We start from the raw sequence: 26219 nt of genomic DNA, 5'->3' as shown, positions 1-26219 counted from the left end.
ACAATCCACCATCATAAGTACTGTACAGTTCCTCTCTCTCTTCGCCCCATCTCTCCTGATCTGAAACAGCTTATAAATTGGGGGGGGGGGGGCTTTTTAAAGCTAAATTAGTTTTAAACTAGATTATAATACAGCCATAGAAGAGACGTCAGATAATAAGGGAGAAAAAAGCAATGGTAAATATATGACAGACATTAAAAGGCAAGCACCATTGAGTCTTGAGTTACACAAGAGGCTTGCAAGCACCTGGTCCAGGGATGTGGAAACCTAGGCAAGGCGTTGGGTACTAACCTATGGAAGGCCAGGGAAAGCAATCAATTTGTGTTGAGCAAACAGAAGGAGGGGAGAATGCTGGCTCTTAGGCATTTGGGATCAACTGCTCCTTCTCTAGAACCATGAGGTCTAGCAACGTAGCTTCCGTATTCATTCATTCAAAAAAACAGACACCCAAAGTTTTATTAGGATTCTACAGGATCAGATTCTGCATTATGGCATCTAGGTACATTTTAAGAATAAATGTCTCCTTTCTGCAGATTTCAGTTTATTGATATGCCACATTTCTGTGAAGACAAACAAAGTGCTCTATGTTACAATAAAACACACACATATATCAAGAGAGAATGCCAAAAAGCCTCCTTGTACATGGAACGACAAACAACATGGGGGTGGGGTACATGTGGAATGATACAAAAGGCTTAGGAACAGATTTAAAAGGAGACATTTAAAATAAATAGCTGTCAGCCAACATCATATCAAGCTGACTACACCAGACTAGAGCCAGGAAATAAATTAAAGCTGCAGCCACCATTAACAGAGTAGTCTGTTTAAAAGACTACTGTTGTTAACCACTACAGTAGACTTAACTACTAGACATTGATGGCTTTTGCTGTCGTCCAAAGGGAGCATATCAAGCTGCCTTACACCAAGTCAGGAAAGCAGCCCATCTAGACTAGTCTTGTCTCACACGCAGTATCTCTCCAGGGTCTGATTCTCATCATCTTCCATGTGATCCTTTTAACAGCGAGATGCGAGGGATTGCGGAACAGCCATAGCTCAGTGGTAGAGAGCAAGTGCTTTGCATGCAGAAGGAACCCGGTGCAGTCCCTTGCTGCATCTCCAGGTAGGGCTGGGAGAGAGGTCCAGGGTGTGAGACCCTGAAGAGCTGCTGCCATGTCAGTGGAGGGAACACTAAGTGACATGGACCAGTGAGCCTGGCTCAATTTAAGGCAGCTTCCTACGCTCCTATGTACCTGGGAACTTCTGCATGCAGAGCAGAAGATCTACATTGAGCTGCGGCCTTTCCCCACAGAAAAGAACTGAGCAAGAAGTCAAGGCTGGAGCTACACAGGTGCAGCATACCCCCCCTCCCTCCCTCCCTCCCATTAATTAATTAATTAATATCCTGCCCTTCCTTCCAGCAGGAGCCCAGGGTGGCAATGTGTCTGCAGTCTCACCCATGTGTGAGACTGCAGACGATCTAGGAAGATTTTTTATTTTATTTTTAGATAGTGCATTGCTTTTCTCCAGTTGTAAGGCCGGGCAACTCTGCAGCCCCTTCCCTCCCCTGGTTAGGATATAAAGTTGATATTCCCAAAACCAAGGGAGTAAAAAGGTGCAACCTTCTCCTCCACCACCTACCCTGTGGGGGGGATGTTTTTATTTTCTTAAGGCATATTAGATTGCTGGACTTCTGCTATTTAGAATCTTTGAAAATAATGCAACAAGGAAGTATTTTATAATCGATGACCAGCAAACAGGGAGAGTGAGATGAAGGCTGTGTAGGGCAGAGAGACAGAAAAGGCTAGAGTGACACACAGCCCTGTACTGCTAGCTCCCCAACCTTGCAAATAAATCTACAAAAGCTACTAGCCCTGGGGGGAAAGAAACTACCTACCAGCTCACCTGCAGGCTACTGTTAGTCATCACAGGCGAATAGAGGAGCTACTTACCACCCTGCTGTTCTTAAATGAAAGCTGCCATTTGCAGAACAGGAGCAGAACTGTGGACTGATGGAGACCCTCTACCCCCACCTCTCCGCGGTGGTCTACGCTTTTTGTCCATCACTGGTTACCCCCCACACATGGTAGCATCCAAAACATATGCCACTTAACAATGCTCAATTCATGTGCCTTGTTTTCCCCTTATCTTTGGTACAAGCAGCCCAGATTGTGCAAGCATTCCTACAAATACGGCTAGGAGGGGGGAGGCAGTGAAGGTCTCTTCCTAACCCATCTGCTGAGGGGGAGGACAAATTTGTCAGGTTTCCAAGCAAGATGAAAGGGGTAGGGGGAAGGCCCTTATGTGAGAAGCATATCTGTAAATCATCAACAGTATAAGGCAAAGGGGGGGAATAAAAGGTTGCACTCTCTCTTTCTCTTTTCCACGCCCTTCTGTTTTAATAATGGCATGAAAAGTCTAAATGCCGTCTTGGCAGAAGGAGATCAAAGATCAGTAAGGGGTGTGTGGAATTATCCAAAAGGGATTCATAATGCAAGCTGGAATAATTTTAATACAAAACGCCCAGCAAATCTCACCCTCCCGCCCCCACTGACAAATCGCCAGCTGAGGTAAATCCCAGATAACGAAACATTGTAAAGAAAGGCTCTATTTAATAATTTAGCCCCTGTCAAGGAGTTGGTATTGATTCTTGTTTCCAGCATGGGAAGAAAATGTTATCTGCAGCCTTACAGCTCAATGACAGCATTGGCGAATTTAATCACCACACAAGCCCCTGCCACGCAATTCTTAAAACTGTCACCTCTGATTCTTTGTCATCTCGCACCCATCCTTTCACATCTTTCTCGCAGATTCCTGCCACCTTCTCACAACCTATTTGTCCCTACAGTTTTTTAAAAAACAAAATCCAGCTACTCACAATAAAAGCAAGCTGTCAATTCTCATTTACAGGCTAAGCATTTTTTAAAAAAATTAACATTGCTATACACATACTCAACCCAATCTGTCTCTTGTATTAATAAAGTATACTTGGTGGCTTAATAGCCAATTTAGCCCCGATACAGAGGGTGATTATTATACCAGTCCTAGGACACCTGCTCCAAGCAAAGGGGTTTTTTTTGGGGGGGGGGGAAGAAAAGTAGAAAGGAAATTAATTCAAGAAAAAGGTGGCTTAAAGGGAAGCAGGGAACATGGCGAGAAATAATCACTGTCTATATTAATCAGCAATCCCCACCCACCCCCGGCCACATACCAAAACCGGAAAAGGTCAAGCATGGCCCTACGACTAGCAAGAGGAAAATTAGCCCTGAATTAATTTAAAGCTGCAGCTTTGGGGGAACACAGCGCTGATTCATTCACAGGGAGAAAGAGACCATTAAAACACATAGGTGTTTGTGGCTGGGCTGGGGCCTCAGCACCCCCCAGGGAAATTTGCATTCAAAAGCATTATCCTGGCATAATACGGAATTCTAGCCCTCTTGCTGGGTTCTGAAATGGGAACACTATGAGGGCATTATTCGGCGTTTCACTCCCTTTCCAGGTGAGAGAAGCAATTCTTCCCTTCCCTTTACAACCCTTTGGATCACGTCAAAAGGATCCCTCCGGCCCTCACAGCCAAGGTCATCATACACAGATTTTCTATTCCAGGGCACTGGAGGCACTTCACAACTGTCCTTTTATGCACTTCTCCCTTTTCATCCACAGACTATAAATTGTTACAAGGCCCTGGGGCAATCCAGGCTCTACGCTCCATTCAAATCAGCCTTCCAGGAGGGAAGAAAAGCATCGCAGACAAGATGCTTCAATCAAGCAAACACACAAGCAACAAAGGGCAACCTGCCCCGCCTCTAATAACGTCCCTGTTTTTATGCGGCAAACCCGCCATTTTTCAGGTCCTCCGATGATGCATTTCACTCTGGATGCAAAGCACAGCAGCCCTCATTTGCATTTTTTTAGAAAAACGGAACATAATAAAAACAAGCTAAAAAGATAAGTCAGGCTGTTAAAACTCTTTCACTGTATATATTTTCTGTTTAGAATCAGGTAAATGACAAAGATAGATAGGGAGTTACGGATTCATTTGCCCTAAAAGAGCCTTTAATAATTTCTAATCCAGAAGAAATAATGTCACAGACACATCTGTTGAAGAAAAAAAAAAGATATTCCATTTATGTCATTAATCAAAATGCCCAAGCCTCTCCATTAACACAGGTGCTATACTGCATAGGTAGAACTGTCTCCAGACACCAGTCCTGGCACAGGACCAGAGAACTGGAATGCAAAACGTGTGCATTTTATAGTAGAGTTTACACGCCCTCTTTTTTTCTTCTTTCAAATGGAGATGTCCAAATGTGAAACCTTTGGCTTGTTTCTAACCATTACAGTTATTGAGATGCACTTGAAAAGAACCAAATCACTCAGATATCTCTTGTGCATTAGAAAATACATATCATAAGATGTTTTGTAGAGACTCCTTCATTCATGGAGGTGTCACAAATGTTAGGGTATTTCACTGCAGGCTGAAATTTGGTAGACATCTCACTCAGGGCACCCTAGTTACTAGAGAGGTCTAGAAAGGAAGCCATTTATATCCAAATCAGGGATAGAGAACCTCTGGCCTTCCGGATATCATTGGATCCACAAGTCTTTACCCCTGATCAATAGCTGTGTTGGCTGGGCTCATGGAAGTTGGAAACCAGCAACATCTAAAGGGCCATAGGCTTCCCATCGCTGGTTCAAGTCAAAGGCCTAGAGGTGAGATTTACCTGAACACACAGCAAACCAAGCAGAATTGTGGGACGTCTAATATTGGGGCTTTGGGAACAGACAGTTTGAAACCAAGCTTGTGTCAAGGAAAAATTCCCCATAAGTGGGCACGGTGCTTTATTAAGAGGATTTAGACCTAGCTTTTCACTTAGGGTAATGAAGTGGTGTACAGCGTAACTTACAGGGCTGATGACACTCTGGTAAAAGTGCCATGCTCCCCAGTAAAAAGGATCAGACACACACAGTCAGTTGTGCTGAAGCAAGACCAAATTCCTTTCTGCAATCTGACGGCCAGGATGAATGCGTAGGGAATGAGCGTGGCATCAGCAGCTTCATGCATGTTGTACATTACAGGGTTTCAAAAGAGCCCCAGATATATTTCCATACTTTTCAAAACAAGAGTTGTTGTTGGGCCTATTCAGCAAAAGGTTGCCTCTTACGCACCAAATCCTGCAGCTGACAAACCTCATGCACATTCTCTCTCTCTCTCTCTCTCTCTCTCTCTCTCTCTCTCTCTCTCTCTCTCTCTTCCCCTTACCAAACACACCACAACCTGCTATGGAGCTGAAACTCCCCTCTTCGCACAAGCTTTTTCTCCCTGCTCCGGGCCCTGAAATCAAGTTAGAAACACCATGTTTATATCAACTCTGTGTTACTGTAATCGTGTTTCCTGTTGCCCGCAAATTGAATATGCCTTCAGTTCACTGCAGGATTAAGTTAAAAGGAGCAGATGGCGGTGCAGGAAGCCGCTCTTAAAGCAAATATCCTCCATAATATTCCCTTACAGCAAGAGCTTCTTGGAAAGGAAGACCACTAAACAAAGGGGAAACAGGAGATATTTCATAGCTGGGCCCTGGCACACAGGCCGTACTGTAGGGAAAGAAAGAAAGAAAGAAAGAAAGAAAGAAAGAAAGAAAGAAAGAAAGAAAGAAAGAAAGAAAGAAAGAAAGAAAGAAAGAAAGAAAGAAAGACTAATGTTCTTATCAGCTCAGCTGTTGATACACAAGCAGATCTTGGATAAACTGTCTTCTCCCAGCCTCTTCCCCCTTTCAGTACTCCAGGTGCCAGGCTCAATTTAAAATATGTTAGTGAGGACTAGGACCCTGAATTTCTGCACCCCTGTGCATAATTGGTTATTACTTATGCAAACAAATTTTATATTCTTATTTTCCCTTCCAACATTGGTCTTAAACTGGTGGGTCATGGCCCAATCTAAGGTGGGTCAAAACAACAGCGCTACCTCCATAGAAAATATATGAAAAAAGTTAAGGAATGGGTCCCCCAAATGCATGGTTTAAATGGGTCCCTGGTCAAAAAAGGTTTAAGAGTCCTCCAAGAAGAGTCGCTAGCAGCTTCTAACGAAGTATAAAAACAAAGCACAACAATTAAAAAGAATAATCCGTCGTTAAAAACAAGTCACAAAAAATAAACCAAGAGTAAAAGCCGCAGCAAAGTACAAAAAGCCAGAGTGAAGAATAAATTAAAGGCTTGTTTAAGAAGAAGTGCAAATAATGTTTTTTGTACCTGTGAAATAATTTGAACAGCCCAAGTGCACCAGAACCACCGTTAAGTCCAGGATTCTGTTCCCACCATGACCAACCACATACCTTGGGGAAGCCACAAAGCAGGGCATAAAGATTACAGCCCTTTCCTGATGTTGCTCCCCGGGCATGAATATTAAGTAGCATCCTGTCTCTGCACCTGGAGTTCCATATAGCCATCATGGCTACTAGACTGATCCTCCACAAATTTGTCTAACCCCGCCTTTTAAAGCCACCTAAGCTACGGCAGGGAGTTCCAGAAATTAATTATGTGCTATGTGAAGAAGTCCTTCCTTTTGTCGGTCCCAAATCCCCCCACAAGTCAAATTCATTGGATGAACCCCCCCGCCCGACTCTATTATTATGGGAAAGAGAGAAGAAGAAAGCACATTTCCAAGTAAACTGGCTGCTGGTAAAAACAGAGCAGTTAAAGCCCAGGAAGTGAGTTGTAAACCTGAAGCAGCAATCCATCTCATTGGGCTGCAATGAGCTCTCCTCCACCACAATTGCTCCTGCATGCAGGACATGGTTACTTCCACTTTGAGATGTGATGGCCCAGAAAACAGATATCAAGCAGACGTCTTTGCAGCCCAATTCAGACCACCCCTGCAAAAAATGCTTCCTAAGGGGAAGGTGCCAGGGAAAGGAAGACCCAAACACACTACTGAGAAGACAAAGCCTCTTGTTACTGGCACATACTCAGGTCACAGTCCCTCCAAGCTGGCCAACTCCCAATTCAGGGATGGGAAACTAGTGGCACTGCAGGTTGACATGACACAGAGCCGCCTTTCAAACACGCTTCCGGAATATTTATTATTTTGTACTATTTATTCAGTTTATATCCCACCCTTCCTCCCAAAGGAGCCCAGGCCAGCAAACACATCAGATTATTTTAAGCATTCTAAAAAACATTTTTAAAACATTCTCTCAGCCGGTGATCTCACAGTTGCCAGCAACAGCGTCTTGTAGCCATGAACAGAAAAGAGCGAAATGTTACAGCAAGGATACGGGACCTGTGACCTTCCTGACGACACTGGACTCCAGTGCCCACCACCACCACCCTGCATGGCCAACAGTCAGGAAGGCCATCATCATCTGGGAGGCCACCAATTTGCCATCCCTGTTATCAGTTTTGCACCTACATTTGTACCCCAGACTGCGTATATCGGTGTAACAGGTAACATAATGCAAATCGGTGGCTCTCAGTTTGCAATGCCATTCCCACTGTTTTAACTTGGTCTTTGAGTTCTGTAACTAGCAAAAGGAAAACACCCACTTCTGGCTAAGGGGCAATGTGATCAGCATCCATGCCAGGCTTCTGTCTGCAGAACTTCTCAGCCTGGAAACTCACTCAACTGGACATGCCAGCTCCTATCCTATTTTGGGGGAGGGCCATAGCTCTGCGGTAGAACATCTGTTTTGCATGCAGAAAGTCCCAGGTTAAATCTCTGGCATCTCCAGGTGGTGCTGGGAATGTCCTGGAGAGCTGAAACCCTGAAGAGATGCTGCCAGACAGTGTAGACAAAATGTGTAAGGAAGCTTCCTACTTTCCTTTTTTCCCTGTGCTCTGTTTACACAGCCCTGGCTCACATTGCAGTGCAATAGAACTCAAAAGCTTACAAAAATATTTAAGCTATGGCATGATCTCTTTACATTTCAAAAGGATGTCAGCTCATCAGGCATCTGAACTCACCTTCATGGCCAGTTCAGAGACAAGAACATAAGAAAAGCCCTATAGCTGGATCAGGCCAATGGCCCATCTAGTCCAGCATCCTGTTCTCACAGTGGCCAACCAGATGCCTGTGGGAAACCAGCAGAACAGCTTTAAATGACTTGGGTACCTAAAGGACTGCCTTCTAGAGCACAAGTGCCACATTGATCATCTGAGGCTCCCCTCAGGATCTGCCCACCATCTGAAGTTAGATGGGTGGTGGCCAGAGAGAGATCCATTCTGGGAGTGGCCCCTGCTTATGGAATGTCCTCCGCAGGGGGACTAGCCTGAAGTCAACATTCAAGTAATTCCAGCACCAAGAAAATATGTTTGTTTTAATTTGCCCAGGCTTTTAAAACAGGCATCAATTTACCATATTGCAGTTTTATCTGCTTTACTGTTATTTTATGCTGAATTTCTACTGAAATGCTCTAATCTGTTGTTTTATGGAGTGTCTCATATAGCTTTGCTGAAGGGAGAGAGACAACTCTTCTAAGTAAATAAAACAAACTTTTTGGATACTGTGGATGTGCCTACATATTCCAATGTGGGCATAGGAAGACTTTCCTAACACAGCTCTGTTGCCCCAGAAAAAGGGCCGCGGCTTAGTGGCACCTGCACTTTACATGCAGAAGGTCCCAAGTTCAATCGCCAATATTTATTTATTTATTTACCACCCCATAGCCGAAGCTCTCTGGGCGGTTTACAGCAATTAAGAACAATAAAAACAAATACACAAATTTTAAAACACACACAAAAAATTTAAATACACAATTTTAAAAAAATTAAAAACAATTTAAAAAATGGCATCTCAGGGTAAGGCTGGGAGAGACTCCTGCCTGAAAGTCTGGAGAGACACTGCCAGTCCGTGTGGCCAGTACTGAACTAGATGTAGAGACGGTCTGATTCCGTATAAGGCAATTTCCCATGTTGCTAAGAGTAGCAATAACAGATCAGCCCTGAAATCCAACCAAATATGCAAATGGAGAGGGGGAGATTGTCTTTATATTACATGGCATGGTAACTAAAGCACTAAAGGCAAGGCATGGCAGCTAGCAACAGCAAAAGATCAGCTTCTCAGTAATTAGTCAAGATAAGAGACATGACGCTTTGCAGGAGTTCAAGAAATCACATAACCCCACACACAAACACAAAACAACCCCAAGCCCTTAAATCCGCCCGATGACTCATATATGGCATCAGGTCTGGGCCAGGTAAAGATACAGGAAAGGAGATTTGTAGCCACAGCCGAGCAGGTAATTGACAGTGTTTGCGAAGGGCAGGACTCTGCCTTTGCCCCCACGGTTTGCTTCCTAAGGGTGGTATCCAACCAGCTCGTCCCATCAGCACAAGGATTTTCTCCTGAACAACAGAACTTTCTCCCCTCTCCTCCCACCGCACGTCCCCAACCCTCTAGAGCAGATTTGGGAAGGGCATGGGGTGAACGCAGGGAAAGGGGGAAATTGTACAAGTGGAAATCCTTGCACTGATGGACAAACCGTGTTGGCAAAAATGGGTCACCTGTCAAACTTGGATCCGCTGATCAGATCCGGTTCTCCATCCCCAGGGCTAGATAAATCTTTGATCTGATCTAACAGGGCTCTTCCTTGTGTTTTGGTTGTGGGTCTAGAGCAGACTTTCCCAACCAGTGTGCCTCCAGATGTTGTTGGACCACAACTCCCATCAGCCTCAGCCAGCATTGCCAATGGTCAGGAAAGATGGGAATTGTGGTCCAACAACATCTGGCAGCCCACTAGTTGGGAAACGCTGGTCTAACGCGATCTGTGATCATGCAGTACGATGCAAAAAAGGATGTGTGCATATTGATGCCGGTCTACAGATTTGAATGCTCTGGTAATTAAGGGGGGGGGTGGCAAGGGGACAGAAGAAGAGAGAAATCTAGGCAGGGTGGGGAAGCAGCAGCAACTGGCCACAGAACCTGCCTTCCGCTTCTGTGTTCGATGCTATTTTGTTTTGTGTATGCTACACAAATCTTCAACAATCAGAACTCGTGCCAGGAAAGCTAACACTGAAATGCAGTCCCCATGAGCTGGAAGAGTCTATGTGGCATTGTTCTGCATTCTTACAATTCCACAGCATGCCTTTTAAAACACGCTTGCTGCCTTGATCAGCTATAGATGGGAGCCGTAAAGCGATCCAAGTCCAACAAAAGGGGACCCTGTTCCTTTCGCAGAGGGAACACACAGGTGCCACAAAAACCCAAGCCACACACTGCAATACAAGAGGAGTGGTGCTGCCATGTTCCATTAGGAAGAAAAACAAACAACCCCCCTAAGCCCAGTTTGAAAAGCTACACACATCTTTTGTGCTTTAGAGAGGACCCTGCACAATTGCCACATCATCTGTTGTTTTACGCATTCTAGTGTGCTGTAGGCAGATGGGAAACCAGATTACCCTTATTCAATCAAAAAGGGATTTGCATGAAGTGTTTTGGGGCTCCTGGGTACTTAGATACCTTGTCTAAAAATGGGATGTTTATAGACAGTTACTGATTATTACTTAGGAAAGCCATGTAAATTAAGGCATATATCAGCCTTTCACTATCTGAGCCTTCCAGATTTTTTTTTAACTACAATTCCTGTCATCCCTGACCACTGGCAATACTTTCTGGGGCTGATGGGAGTTGGATTTCAAAACATCAGGAGGGCACAAGGTTGAATAAGGCTGCTCATACATGCATGCTACATCCCACTTACCTAAAAGGAAGAGGAAGGAGACTTGGGCTTACTGGTAAATTGTACCCCATCCTCACAACAGGCAGTCCAGCACTTGCAGGTAAAATGGAAATGGACTGCCTTCAAGTTGATTCCAACTTATGGTGACCCTATGAATAGGGTTTTCATGGTAAGCGGTATTCAGAGGGGGTTTACCATTGCCTTCATCTGAGGCTGAGAGGAAGCGACTGGCCCAAGGTCACCCAGTGAGCTTCGTGGCTGTGTGGGGAATCAAACCCTGGTCTCCCAGGTCATAGTTCAGCACCTTAACCACTACACCACACTGGCTCCTAAACTCACTGGAAAATGAAGACGAGGCAAGCATCAAACTGGTGCTACAGAGAAAGGTTTATATGCTCAAGTTAAATAAAGGAGCCTAGTACAATTTGATAAAGCCTTAATTAAGGGGCAGTGGGATTCTTTTTAAGGACCTCTCTCTAGGGCACGACTGACTACCCTCTGTCTCTTCAGATGGTCTTGGACTACAACTCCCATAATTCCCAGCCACCAGTGATGGAGCCCAGAAACATCATAACAAGTGGAGGGTCACAGCTTCGCCACCCCAGGTTCCAAAGCACTGATGTTCAACTGGCACATTATGACCCATAAGTGGCATCTGCCGCTGTCATTTTCCTTTTATCATTGTTTAAGCTTTTGCTTTTAAACAAAAGAAGGAGAAAATATGCCAAGCACGAACAACTGAAAGTGGGCCCCATTTTGCCAGCTGATGTATACAGTGGGTCACAGAACTGGGAAGCCTTGGACTATTACTCCAGAGGTATCCTTTTTGTAATAAGTAGCTGAGAAGACCTTTGATAGCATGAATCTGGTCTTCTGCTTCACTGAGCAGTCTTTGTGGTGAACTCTCTCTAAAGCAGCCTTCCCTAGCCTGCTGTCCTCCAGATGTTTGGGAATACAACCTGCCCCAATTAGCATGGCCAACAGTCAGGGATGACAGAAGCTGTAGTCCAACCAGTGACGTGTTCTGTCCAAAACAAATAAACTTCCTATGAGAATGAGACGAATTTGCGTGGGAAAATTTGCAATGGAAAAACTTTCCAGTGCCCACCTAGAGTGTGATCTAATTTAGCATGTTTGTTTTACTTGTTTTTAGTAAACAAAACTTCGACACTGCCAAGCTTGCTTAATATTGTATGTGCAACTGGCATCTGTTCATTGCTGCTAATGAACTTAAGGAACAAAAAAAATTCTGTGGGGAAAAAAGCATCACTGAGTCCAGCAATAGCTGAAGGGCACCTAGTTAGGGAAGACTGTCTCCCTAATTGGGGAAGACTGCACGATCACCTGCAAAGGGGGGGGGGGGGAAGGGGAGAAAGACATTGGCATATGTCTCACAAGAGAACAACATAAAGGTGACAGAGTTGGGCCAAAATATTTACAAAGTCCTATGAGCCTCTCTGTGCCAGCGTACACATCTCTATTCTACATTAAACTTACATCAATCAGGACACTTGAACTTCTGATGCATTCAGAGCTATCCTGCAAAACCAGAATTAATGAAAGAAAAAAGGCGTTTTAGCAAAAACATCTGGTGTGTTATAACAAGAGAAGTTGCTGTTGCTGTCTGGGAGGCAGTAATCAATTTTTGCCTCCTCCAGCAGCTCTATCGTTACACTGAATTAGGATCTGCAAGTGAGAGGAATTTATTAGATCCTGCCGAGCAGCAGAGCTTTGCCAACCGGATCAGGTTCAGATCAGGCTAAAACAATTTTGGCAGTCTGCTGTGCCCTTAAAAGAAAGCAAATCGATAGTGTTACCCTCTACGCTGGAATGTGCTGGGTGCCATGAAATGTAAAGGCTTCCTGGAGAACACCCGTGCACATACACCAATCCCTTCCCACGTGCAGACACACTCAAGGACAGCCAATGGAAGGGCAGCTAATTATTTTTACATTTAAATCTGCAATAAAAAAACACACCTGCAAGAGCCCAATAGAGAAATATGGCTGATCCCATTCAAGCAAGTCAGTTAGCACGCAATTAAAGTTCGCAAAGAGGGGGCTGGAGGAATGAGCAACATTTACAATCGGGGCACCAGTTAATGAGCAAGGGAGAGACTTGGTGGAAAAGGCAGTAAAAGCACTCTAATATTACGCAAGCAGAGAACAGACTGGAGGGCAAGAGCAGGAAAATATACCCAAGGAAGATTTTGGGAGGGGTGGAGGAGAGAGGCGAGGGCAACCTCGCTCAAAATAAGGGTATTTAAGAGAACTATCCCTGTTGCTTGCCTTCCTGCCAAGATTCCATAGTGTCACAGGAACAAGGATGTCAGGCCAACACAGACTTGAAAGGATTTCCCCCCAGGCTTCACTCCCTTCCATGCTGGAATCAGACTACATTTTGGAGCTGAAAGACACTCCTGCCAATGAACAGCTGAGCTCCAAACCCGGTGCTTGTCTGTTTCAAAGAACAGCACAACCAGCAGTGGCAGCAAAGGTGCAATTGAGAGCTCTCGAACTGTACAGGGTGGTCTTTGCGAGAGTGCACGATTTATGCCAACACAGACTGAAGGCTGCTCATTCAGAACTGTCATCTCCCATCCTCCTCTTGCTTGCTAAATCCCTAATACAGCAGACAAAGAACTGCTCCTTCCCTCCTCCAGTGAGCTGGTGGGTGGAAAAACAATCCCTTGCTGAATTTCTCAGCTCAGTCTCTCTAAGGAACTTCTCTGTCTATTTCAGACATCGTGTTCGACCCTCCAAACTATGACTGTGCTCTCCTCCTTTCTCCATTCCTTACTTGTGACCACCACAGTTTGTCAAGACTTCTAAATTGGGCCAACAATGGTTAATGCAAACCAAGAATTAGTATTGAACTTGAATCACAAACCATGACTTTCATCCAGCTAAGTTTTACTTAGAGCAGATCAACTGAAAGGAATGGACTTAACTTACCCATGTTCTTTAATTTCAGTGATCTACTCTGAGGAAAGCTAACATTGGATACAACCTCATGTTTTAATATGGGCCTCCAAACCACAGCTTGTAGGCAAACCCCTGGTTTGTGCTAACCATAGTTTTGCAAATTGGACATCACAGCAAACTTGGTTTTTGCGAACCAAGAAAAGGAGAAGGAAATCAGCACAAGAAGATGGAAGAGCGAATATATTAGGCCACAGCACGTTTCTGAGGAACAGCCACTGACTCCATATAGTCTTCTGGACACAGCTGAAAATAGCAATCCCAACTGTGAGAGCACAAAATAGCCTAATCCTTTTACTCAAATGTAAGCCTGCTGGTAGGACCCACCCTATTGTAAGTGATGTGTGGCACTGAGCTACACAGGCACCATAAAAATAAACCAACTCTTTCTGAGGAATAAAAGTGGGTATAAACACACCCTTGGATTTATGGAAGGTGCTCTCTTATACTAAGGTCAAGGGATCAATATTTTAAATTGAGACTATCAGAACATCCACAGGGCACAGGGCAAAAATCATCACAATCGAGCTACTGGAAATCCTTCAGCTTGAAGTGTTGGGAGCTATATCTGAGCCTCATTCCCTCACTCTACCCATCCTAAACAGCAAATATATGACAGGTAAAGTTCTCCATCTCCCCACAAAACATGGCAATGTATACTTAAAAGCTTTGCCACCAATGAAAAAGGTTCTTATATACAGACAAATGTAAGTCACATATGAAGACCAAGATGATAATGATGCACTTAACTAACTGGTGACATTTCAGAACAGTTGTTTTATTTTCTTCTTGATCCATGTGCATTGTAGCTGTGGGCAAAGTGAAACACATTCTCTTGCTGGAATCTGGGATATGTAGAGTGAGATCAAGTATCTAATCCACTCAACATTATACAAGCGCAACTCCCCAAAAGAGACAACAGAGTAGCAAAATCAAGATTATCTTAATATGAGAAAGAAGTACATATTTAGTGATAGCAGTTCCCCCACCCAACCTAAGCATACATTTAACTGGCATTAACTGAATTAAGCAACTCTGGTGTCATATGAGAGGTGCTGTGGGGCACTTTGAAGAAAACCATGAGTTGGAGGGCTGCAGACATTCTCAGTAAGAATATAAGAGCCTGCAGGATCAGGCCAAAAGGCCCATCTCATCCAGCATCCTGTTCTCACAGTGGCCAACCAGATGTCTGAAGGAAGACAAGAAGGACCTAAGCGCAAGAGTATTCTCCTCTCCTGAAGTTACCAGCAACTTGTATTCAGCATATTGCCTCCAACCAATGAGGCTGAGCACAGCCATCATGGCTCGTAACCACTGATAGCCGTATCCTCCATTAATTCGTCTGATCCCCTTTCAAAGCCATCCAAGTCGGCAGCTGTCACTGCCTCCTGAGGGAGTGATTTCCAAAGTTTAACTATGAGATGTGTGAAGAAGTCCTTTCTTTTATCTGTCATGAATTTCCCAACATTCAGCTTCATTGGTTCTAGTATTACATGGGAAGGGGCAAAACTTCTCCCTCTTCCCTTTCTCCGTGAGTCTTTCGCTTACATTCACAGTCCGGATATCATATCCACCAGCAATAACAGAGATAGCCTTGTCTAATTAAAACATTTAAGTGATTTCATAGTTATGTCACATCAGTGGCCACATCTGAATGATCACATCCCAAGATACGCAGGAGCTGACTGCACCCATGTGCAGCCCCTTTGCGGCCATTTCACTTCTCCCTCCATCTGAGCAGCAAAAGAAGCCAGGAAGCTGCAGTGAACCACGGGTAAACAAGACACGACGGTCAATGGCTTCCAAACGTTCTGGAGCCAAGCCAACTTGAACCCTCTTCGTCACACAGGCCTGAAGAGCAAAGGTGGTGGTGGACACGGTAATAAGCAAATCGGCACAGGAGGGCCCATGTGGCTTCCAGAAGGCTCTGCTGCCTGGGTCTCTTGGGAGCAAGGGTCTGTTGAGGAGGAGGGAGCCATGGTCCAACCCTGTATAAGGCAGATTCCTATACTCCTAGGTCATGAACAAGAGAGGAGTAAAGTGGGTGCACACAGCTTGTGCAGATCCTGGTACGCCGGCTCCTGCCTGGCTTATTAAGCCAAGATTTTACAGTTCAAACTTGGCTGGTATCTCCAAGGCCTGGTACAGATACCACTTCCACTATCCAGGATTTGCAAACCACCTTCCAACTCTAGCTTAAAAGCTAACCATAATTAACCAACCCATAATTAATGTTTACCAGGGAAGGGAAGAGGGAGGTAAAAGCTGGCACATTCCTAATCTCTAAACCATGTATGGAAACCACTAGCATTACACCTACACTTCAGGAGGAAGGGCAGGATATAAGCTGTAGTAGTAGTAGTAGTAGTAGTAGTAGTAGTAGTAGTAGTAGTAGTAGTAGTAGTAGTAGTAGTAGTAGTAGTAGTAGTAATAATAATAATAATAATAATAATAATAATAATAATAATAATAGGGAGCCAGTATAATACAGCAGTTAAAATGTTAGACTCGGACCTGAAAGACCAAGGTTCAAATCTCTGGTTGGCCCTGAAGCTCACTGGGCAACCTAGGCTGTGTTACTGCCTCTCAGGGCCAAACTACGTAATATTCTGTGATATCAGAGGTTTGCATTTTAACCAAATCCAGCTCTCTGCATGTTTGCAATCATGTGGTACAGTGGTTAGAGTGCCAGACTGGGACCCAGGAGACCAGGGTTCAAATCCCTGCTTGTTCATGAAGCTCACTGCGGGTCAGTCATTGTCTCTCCGACTAACCAACTTCACAGGGTTGTTGCAAGGATAAAATTGGGAGATTTTATCTTCATTGTTTTTAGATTTTTAATGTCTAGGTATTGTATGCCTATTTTGTACGTCGCCCAGAGTGGCTGGACAGCCAGCCAGATGGTTGACTAATAAATTCAATTATTATTATTATTATTATTATTATTATTATTATTATTATTATTATTATTATTATTATTATTATTATTATAATAGAGGGAGAACCATGTTTGTACACCACTTTCAGCTCCTTCAAGGAAAGATGGGATATAAAGTTACTAATAAAATAAATGAAAAAATACACTTGGCCAAAAAGGCACCTATATCTTGGTTCCGGGGAAAATGCAAACATTTAAAACCCTTAAACAGATAATTAAAAAGAATGCTTAATCTATTAAAATCAGTCAACAGTTGTGGGTTTAATACAGAGAAGACCTTCTGAGAATTTAAAGATCCTGGGGAGAGAGGCAAGCACAATGTACTAAATTTCTACTCAAAATCATTGTCTAGTACACCAGACAAGATTTGGACTTGACACTTGCACCTACCTTTCAAAGGCTTTGGGTGAGAGAATGAAGGTGGAAAGTGTTATGCATTGGCTTACATCAAGCAGAGGACTCAGAGACCCAGAAATGGGCCAAGATAGTCATCTGTGTTATAATGGAATGGACACTCAGACATTGTCACTGTTTTGTATGTTGTTTTAACAGCCTTGACAAAATGGAAATGGACTGCCTTCGATCCCGACTTATGGCGACCCTACGAACAAGGTTTTCCTGGTAAGCGGTATTCAGAGGTGGTTTACCATTGCCTTCCTCTGAGGCTGAGAGGCAGTGACTGGCCCAAGGCCACCTAGTGAGCTTTATGGCTGTGTGGGGATTCGAACCCTGGTCCCATTAAAGAACAGGGGTTCAAATTCATAAAAATCCCTGAATATTGTTTAGATTTCTTATTACATTTCTTACATTTCTTAAAAAAAGACCTGGGGGAGGGGGGGGAGAAAGAGAAGTAGGCAGCCAGGCTGTAAATATCGCTATTCCATAAAAGAGAAGTCAGCGTTGCTCTTAAGAGTTATGCATTATTGCCACTCTAAGCTAAATGCAAAACCTAAAAGCAGGATATTTAAGAAACACAACGAGGTTGTTCGATTGTGCGGGGGAAGGGAGTGAGGGTTAAAAAAAAGGATATACATAAAAGGTACTAAAACATATTGTGCTCTACTTCCCACGCTGTTTTGCAGACAGCTTTAATGTGTTGTAGCAGACCAATACTGACAACAGAAGCTTCAGCTTTTATTGCTGTTAATACCCTAAGCAATTACTGTTGATCAGCAGGAACTTCTGCCCAGAACGGCAACTCTCGCGCACTGTAATTCAACATTTATTTTATTTTTTTATTTTGTTTTGCAGCAGCAATTCCTCCTGAACTCCCAAGCACCTGCTAATGTGCAAAATTGCAAAAATGGGGCTTAAAACGTTATTCAAGCCTCGTTGCTTAAAAAGCTATCGCTTTTATATATTAAAAAAAAATGATACTGCCAAAGTATTGTTCATGTCATAGTATTATTGAATTCAATAGAGAACAGGGATTTGGGAGGGAGTGGGGGAGAGAGAAATGTGTGGCATCAAAAAGGCAACAAAAAAGGCACTTCTTGAAAAAAAACAGGAAGCTGGACTGACTCCAAAAACCAGAAGGATAAGAAAAATTACCTGTGAGAAACTGTACATAACTGAGATCTCCAGGGGGTAAAAATAGCAGACACATAAATATTGAAACAGACTGTCAAAGTATAACCAGGGAAAGGAAGCATGTTCTCTCACACCGCAGTTATACATTAACCAGAAGGAAAGGGGGGGGGAGGAAGGGAAAGAGAGAAAGGGAAGAAATTTTGGGAGAGAGGAACAGATGGTGATTTGTTTGTTTATTTATTTATTTATTATTTATATCCCACCCTTCCTTCCAGTAGGAGCCCAAGGCAGCAAACAAAAGCACTAAAAACACCTTAAAACATCATTAAAACATATTTTAAAATATATTAAAACAAAATATCTTCAAAAGCATCTTTTTTAAAAAGGCTTTAAGAACATCTTAAAAAGTAACTCCAACACAGACCTAGACTGGGTAAGGTCTCTATTTAAAAGGCTTGTTGAAAGAGGAAGGTCTTTAGTAGGTGGCGAAAAGATAGAGATGGTGCCTGCCTAATATTTTAAGAACATAAGAAGAGCCTGCTGGATCAGGCCAGTGGCCCATCTAGTCCAGCATCCTGTTCTCACAGTGGCCAACCAGGTGCCTGGGGGAAGCCCGCAAGCAGGACCCGAGTGCAAGAACACTCTCCCCTCCTGAGGCTTCCGCCAACTGGTTTTCAGAAGCATGCTGCCTCTGACTAGGGTGGCAGAGCACAGCCATCATGGCTAGTAGCCATTGATAGCCCTGTCCTCCATGAATTTGTCTAATCCTCTTTAAAAGCCATCCAAGCTGGTGGCCATTACTGCATCTTGTGAGAGCAAATTCCATACTTCCTTTTGTCTGTCCTGAATCTTCCAACTTTCAGCTTCTTTGAATGTCCACAAGTTCTATTATTATGAGAGAGGGAGAAAAACTTTTCTCTATCCACTTTCTCAATGCCATGCATAATTTTATATACTTCTATCATATCTCCTCTGACCCGCCTTTTCTCTAAACTAAAAAGCCCCAAATGCTGCAACCTTTCCTCATAAGGCAGTCACTCCATCCCCTTGATCATTCTATTTTAGGGGAGGGAATTCCAAAGGGGAGATGCCACAATACTAAAAGACCGTTTCCTATGTTTTGTGGAACGGACCTCCTGATAAGATGGTATCTGCAGGAGGCCCTCACCTGCAGAGCGCAGTGATTGGCTGGGTATATAAGGGCTAAGACAGTCTTTCAGGTATCCTGGTCCCAAGCTGTATAGGGCGTTGGTACACCAAAACTAGAACCTTGAATGTAGCCTGGTAGCTAATAGGCAGCCAGTGCAATTCTTTCAGCAGCAGGGTGACATGTTGGCGATACCCTGTTCCAGTGAGCAGTCTTGCCGCTGCATTTCGCACCAGCTGCAGCTTCTGGACCAACTTCAAGGGTAGCCCCACATAGAGAACATTACAGTAACCCAGCCTGCAGATTACCAGTGCGTGGACAATGGCGGTCAGGCTATCCCGGTCCAGAAATGGCCGTAGCTGTCTTACCACCCGAATGTGGTAAAAAGCACTCCTAGCCACTGAGGTCACCTGGGCCTCTAGCAACAAAGATGGATCCAGGAGCATCCCCAGACTATGAACCTGCCTTTCAAAGGGAGTATGACCCCATCAAAGCAGGCAACTGGCCAATTATCCAAACTCGGGAACCACTGACCCACAGCACCTCCGTCTTGCTAGGATTCAGACTGTTTATTTGCCCTCATCCAGCCCACCACCAAGTCCAGGCAACAGTCCAGGGTTGGCACAGCCTCACCAGATTCAGATTTTACACAGAAACAAAGCTGGGTATCGTCAGCGCACTGCTGACACCTTGCCCCAAATCTCCTGATGACTGCTCCCAAGGGCTTCATATAGATGTTAAACAGCATGGGGAACAAGATGGTACCCTGATGCACCCCATAGCACAACTGCCAGGGGGCCGAAAGACAGTCACCTAATTCTCTGAAAACGACCCTGGAGGTATGATTGGAACCACTGTAAAACAGTGCCTCCAATACCCATCTTACCAAGTCGGCCCAGAAAGACACCATGGTGAACAGTATCAAAAGACACCCAGAGATCAAGCAAGAATAACAGGGTTGCACTCCCTCTGTCCTCCCAATAAAAGTAATCCATCAGGACTACCAAGGCTGATTCAGTCTCATAACCAGCCTGAACCCTGGGCTGATATACAGGCCTGAGTAACATGCCATCCAAATGTGTGTATTTATTTACATTTTTAAACAATTATCTCTTTTTGGTCTCAAAAGCAACCTGAACATAAGTTCTTGCGTAAGGCTCCTGGCTTCTCAGCTAGACTGTGTTCTCTTAGACCAGTGGTTCCCAACCTTGATGAGTATGGAACCCTTTTTATAAGCTCAAAAAAATTCATGACCCCCCCCACGCTAATTGTAATTTTAGCCTCGTTTAAAGGAAAAAATGGTGTAAGCAAAATCATATCTCCAAATATTCCTTACCACAAAAGCTCCCTGCATACAGGGACATGTTGCTTTCTTTACTTAATGCAAGGGTTCATCAAATTGGTATCCCCGTCCCACACACACACATACTCCAAAGATGTACAGTCCTGTCTCCCAACACCACTGGGTCACAGTGTTGGACTAAGATCCAGGTTCAAATCCGCACCCAGCCACCCAGCCATGAAGCCCACTGGGTGACCTTGGGCCAGACACAGTCTCTCAGCCTGACAGGGTTGGTGTAAGGATAAAATGGAAAGGAGGGGGGGGAACCATGTACAACACCTTGAGCAACTTGGAGGAAATGTGGGATATAAATGCAATTGTAATTAAATAAATAAATACATTTCAGCTGCAGCGTGTTGACCCCAGCCTCAGCCAACCTGCTGAGCTAATAACAACAACATCAACAACAAGAAAGAACCAGCAGTGTGGTAGTGGAGGGGATGCTAGATTGTAAACACAAAAGGGCGGATAGATTGAGTTGGGCAGTTAGTGCTCATAGGCCTTGGGATGATCATCAGAACTGATGACTTGGGAAAGGAGAGCAGAGCAGAAGACAGATCGGTGCATGCACACACAAACACACCAGCCCCTCCTGCCCGCATCTGCAGGCGTGCAAGCATTTGGGCATGTGGGCGGGGGGACACCCTCAACTGCCGCAGCATCTTGGAGAGATTGGGAGGACAGAGTGTAAGTGGAAGAAAGGGGGGACGCTGGCACACACACAGCCTCAGAGATGGGGGGGAGCGAGCCCTGAGCTTCCTCACTGCTCCTTGGCTCCATCTGGGCCAAAGGTGAGATCTGGGTGGCCTTGCAAATAAGAATAATTTTTCAAAGGAGATGGCAGTGAATCGACAGCCAAGACAGGCAGGCAGGCTGGGTGCCAGGAAGGAAGGGGGAAAGCAGCCTTTCCTTGCAGCCTTGCTTCTTCTTCACCCTCTCCTCTCGTTCTGAGTAAGGGTGTCTTCAGCAGCGGCAGCGCAAGGAGACGGGAGTTGGTGATAGCAATCCCCTCTTCTTTTTGGTAGCTTTACCTTCAGCCTCCTTTTGCATCTGCCACATGTTTTATAGCCAGATGCCTGCTTTCGGTGCCCCTGAAAGATGCTCTGGCACTTCAGGAAAAGTCTCCCCTCTCGTTTGGAGCAAGGGGGAGGTGTCGTCTGCAGCAGCAGTGGAGAGCAGAAAGAATCCAGGGAATGAAGACTTTTAAAAATAATAATAATAGTAATTCATTTCTTTACTGTTTGCGGCCCCTCTGGATTACTTCATAGCCCCCAGGTTGGGAATCACTGTCTTAGACCACATTCACACCACACATTTATTCCACTTTAAACAGTCATGGCTTCCCCCCAAAGAATCATAGAAAGAGTAGTTTGTTAAGGGTGCTGAGAGTTCTCAGGAGACCCCAATTCCCTTTGCAGAGCAACACTTCCTAGAGTTCCCTGGGAAGTGGGACTGATTGTTAAACCACTCTGGGAGTTGCAGCTCTATGAGGGGAGCCTGCTGGATCGGGCCAAAGGGAGCCCATCTAGTCCATCATCCTGTCCTCACAGTGGCCCATCAGATGCTCCAATAGGAAGACTGCAAGCAGGGCCTGAGCGCAACAGCACTCCCCCCTCCCGTGGCTTCCAGCAACTGGTATTCAGAAACATTTACTGCCTCTGACAGTGGAGGGAGAGCATAACCATCATGGCTAGTAGCCAATGATAGCCATATCCCCCATGTATTTGTCTAACCCTCTTTTAAAGCCATCCAAGTTGGTGGCCATCATTGCCTCCTGTGGGAATGAATTCCATAGTTAAACTATGCGCGGTGTGCAAGAGTCCTTTCTTTTGTCTGTCCCGAATCTTCCAACATTCAGCTTAATTGGATGTTCCAGAGTTCTAATATTATCAGAGAGGGGGAAAGAAAATTTATCTCTATTTAATGACATAAAGTGACACCTAGTAGCAGCAAATGTTCAACCTCACAATGCAAAAAGCAGATTCTCAAAACAGCCATAGAGGTAAGCAAACAGATCCCAAAAATCAAAGCCATAAAGAGCAGCCATTGCCAAGAAGGCATTGGTAGTGACAAACAGGTGCTCTTTGAAAAGTTCCCAAAATATATCCATAGAAGAGAAGGAGGAAGAATGCAGAGAAGGACATACCATCACCATCAGGACAAAAAATAACACCCCTTTTTTTAAAATGGACCGTCATTACTTACCAGTTTGAAGTCTTGAATGCTACAGATGAAGTATGGAGTGTTTGGTCGGCGACTCTCAATATACACACAATCTTTAAAAAAAGGGGGAAAAGGAAGATTGTTCATTTTAAACTGATGGTGGTTAGTTTTCTCTAGCTTGGCAAACACATACAAAAAATGGTATTAGGGAAACAACACAATTAAAAGCACTACAAAGATGTGATCTGGTGCAACTAAATAAATAGCCGTGCATTATTTTACTTCAAGGAACAGCATTTAATGTCAACTCTCACAGGTATTGTGTCATGAAAAAAAGGCAAATCAGAGCGATCTCCTAATTAAGCTTGCACAATGACCAGGTTGCGTCGAGACAGCAAACACAGTCAAATCTCTTGTGGCTAAATTACCATTAAAAATCCAGCAGTGCTAGCCTAGATTTACTTCTAAATTGTGAAGACAACCAAGATGCCCAGGACTGAAGGCGGAACCAGATGAGCAAGGAACAGAACTTAATAACAATAATAATACTTTATTAGTAGTATTAGTATTAACCCTTCCCACCCTTTGCCCCGGGTGGCAAACAAGCAGCAGCAAAACACTAGAAATCTTTAAAAACAACTTTAAAATAATACGTTTTGAATGACATATAAGGAATGGTGGAATATGAACTTGCCCTAAATAAACCCTACAAAAGACACTGTAAAATTAGGATTATTGCATTACAGAAAGCAAAAATAATCAGAACAAGGAGTGATGATTTAGAGATTAAATGTTAGCACAGCATAAAATATTGTGAATAAAATAAATAGAGCAGACTTTAAAACAGTCACCCACCTGGACGAATACAAATTATTTATATCGCTTCTATATCGGCTTTCAGAGCAGCTTGTATAGTAAAACTGGGCAACTTACATCCTAAAAACTTCCTAATTCTAACATTTTCATTATAGGTTATCATCTTCACCGACTCCAGATGAGCAGACAGGAACAATTTTTTTTAAAAAAAAAAAACACCGGATGAGAATGAGGGCTCCTTATTTTTGCTTCCACAAAACAATTTATGTTGGAAGACACAAACAGGTAGGCTAATCTTTTTGGGGAGGGCAAGTGACTCTGCAGTTCTACACGTATAGCACAAAATGAAGGATGAACAGCTCGGTGAGCCACAATGGACCTCAGTTTCCCAAGAAGACACAATAAGATGGGAAACTGCACAAAATCAGCACTTGCTTTGGTTTGAAGATGGCTGGTGGTTGGTTGGTGATCACTCGTGACTGAGTAAGACTGTCTTCCAAGATAATTTGGTTGGAAGACACCTGTGTGTGTATTTGTTTCATGTGGGGAGATCGGCGCATGACGATCAACACACAATCTTGACAGAAAAAGGCTTTGATCCAATGGCATGGCTACCATGACGATTAGAAGTCTTTTATCTGCTGCAGCCTTCATCCGCCTACACAGGCGTTGTAACGTACACATTGTTATCCTCTGCCTGTTCTGCCGTTGAGGACTTTCTTGGATCGTTCTTTGTCTGGTTCCTCACCTTTGACCTTACCGCCATGGATGACCCTTCTGGGAGCACATGACTCCCGACAGCATCGCTCACAGGGTTCATTGGAACACACAAGCCCATTCACCACTGCAAGGTGACGATCCAGCGAGGGGTAATGGCTGGTACTGGTGGACTGGCTCTCTGAAAACAGGAAAGCCTATTCTGATTTGTATAGCATGAAGAGTGCCTCTCCCTCTTGCTCTCTCTCCCCCCTCCCCACACAACTTTTCACAGACATTTCGGGATATGATCCTTAACCTGGTAGTTCTGACGGTCACAGGCATGGCTCTACAACCCAAGAAGTGGATTGCAGCATCTATTTCTAAATGACTGACAGATTTGGTTGAAGGAATACACACCAGCGCTAAGGGCTGGTTTGCAAGTAGGGAATGCAGCATCCAGAAGCCACCCGCATGCATGTGTGCATGATCCACGGTGACTCATGCTCCCCAGATGGAACCTCCACATCGCCTCAAACACAATGCTCACTGAGAAAGTCAATTCACACTGAAAGCTGCAGGGCTCCTCAAGCAACGAGAACACAAAAGAAATACCTCTACTTGTGAACAGGTGGCCGAGTTTCTAAGCCAGCACCGAAGACCAGTACACTTAAGTTAACATGTCGAGAACAGCCACAAGATATCAAACCCATAATTTCCCCCACTCTACAGTAATTCTCCACAACTACCTGCTATCTCTTCAGTCAGTCACTCTACAACTCGCACTTCAAAACTTTGCCCCGCCTCCAAAACACCCAGCCAGGCTGCCGCCACTGTCGAACAGTGTGGGGCTTGGGGCTGTGAGACGGATTTCCTGGATCCATTTCAAATCTGGGTTTAGGCCTGGTTTTGGCACAGAAGCTAGCTTGGTGACCCTGACGGATGACCCATGCCGGGAGCGAGACAGAAGAAGGTCGTATCCAATACCCAGAGCAGACCCATGGAAGATACAACCCAGGGGGAATCTGACCCTGTAGATTCTGCTGGACCTCTCAATGGCTTTCAATCATCCTTCTGACCAGAATGACTGGACTGGAAATCAGAGGCAACATCTTATGGTGGTTCCATTCCTACTCGGATGGTTGATTTCAGAAGTTGGTGCTAGAGGCCACTGCTGGTCTCTGTGGCATTTATGCTATGGATTTCCACCAGGTTTGATCTTGTCCCCTATGCTTATCATCATCTATGTAAAACCAATGAACGAGGAACGAGATTTGGATGAAGTGCCATCTCTATGAGGATGACACTTAGCTCTGTTGCACTTCTTTTTCTACTTAAGACGCCGTTTTGTCTTAATGTATTTTAAGATTTGTTTTTATGATGTTTTAAAGTGTTTTTAGTGCCTTGTTTGCCGCCCTGGGCTCCTGCTGGGAGGAAGGGCAGGATACAAATTAAATAAATAATAATAATAATAATAATAATACTTCCGGCGAGGCGGTAGAAGTGTCAAACTGGTAACGAGGAACGATATTGGACTGGATGAAGGCCAAAAAAGAGAGGCTCAATCTTGATAATCTGAGGTTTCAAAAGGTGGCTAATGAGGAGAGCGCCTTTTTAGTGGTGGCACCAAACCTTTGGAGCACTGTCCCCAAGGAGGCTCACTTGACTCCCACCCTGACATCTTTTCACCAGCAGAAAGGCCTCCGCCTCCCTCCTCCCGCCAACTTTTTAGATTTGTGATGTTTTTTAAAAAAATTATTGGTTTTATTTGCGCCCTTCTTTCAGCGACTTGCTTGTTTCTAGCTAATTTTAACATATTAATTACTTATTTCATCTTATTCAGGTATTTGACATGGGTGGGATAAATCTAAATATAAACTTAGAGTGCTGCAGATCAGGAACTCACTCCCTGTGACAAGAGGCCTCAATCAGAGGA

The 26219-nt window shown here is 44.2% G+C and overlaps 1 protein-coding gene across 12 annotated transcripts in view; it reads right to left on the bottom strand.

Annotated features, from left to right (window-relative positions):
* RERE (arginine-glutamic acid dipeptide repeats) overlaps window positions 1-26219 on the bottom strand; it is a 410266-nt gene that overhangs the window by 202347 nt on the left and 181700 nt on the right. For all 12 annotated transcript variants that reach the window (XM_061601794.1, XM_061601797.1, XM_061601792.1 and 9 more), the window contains one exon: window positions 22814-22884. In XM_061601794.1, coding sequence (XP_061457778.1) covers window positions 22814-22884 — 71 coding nt within the window. The remainder of the gene's footprint in view (window positions 1-22813; window positions 22885-26219) is intronic.

Source organism: Rhineura floridana, chromosome 18 (assembly GCF_030035675.1).
Source record: "Rhineura floridana isolate rRhiFlo1 chromosome 18, rRhiFlo1.hap2, whole genome shotgun sequence".
Classification (NCBI taxonomy): Eukaryota; Metazoa; Chordata; class Lepidosauria; order Squamata; family Rhineuridae; genus Rhineura; species Rhineura floridana.
The sequence above is the reverse complement of the archived record's forward strand: the minus strand, read 5'-3'. Positions and strand labels throughout refer to the sequence as shown.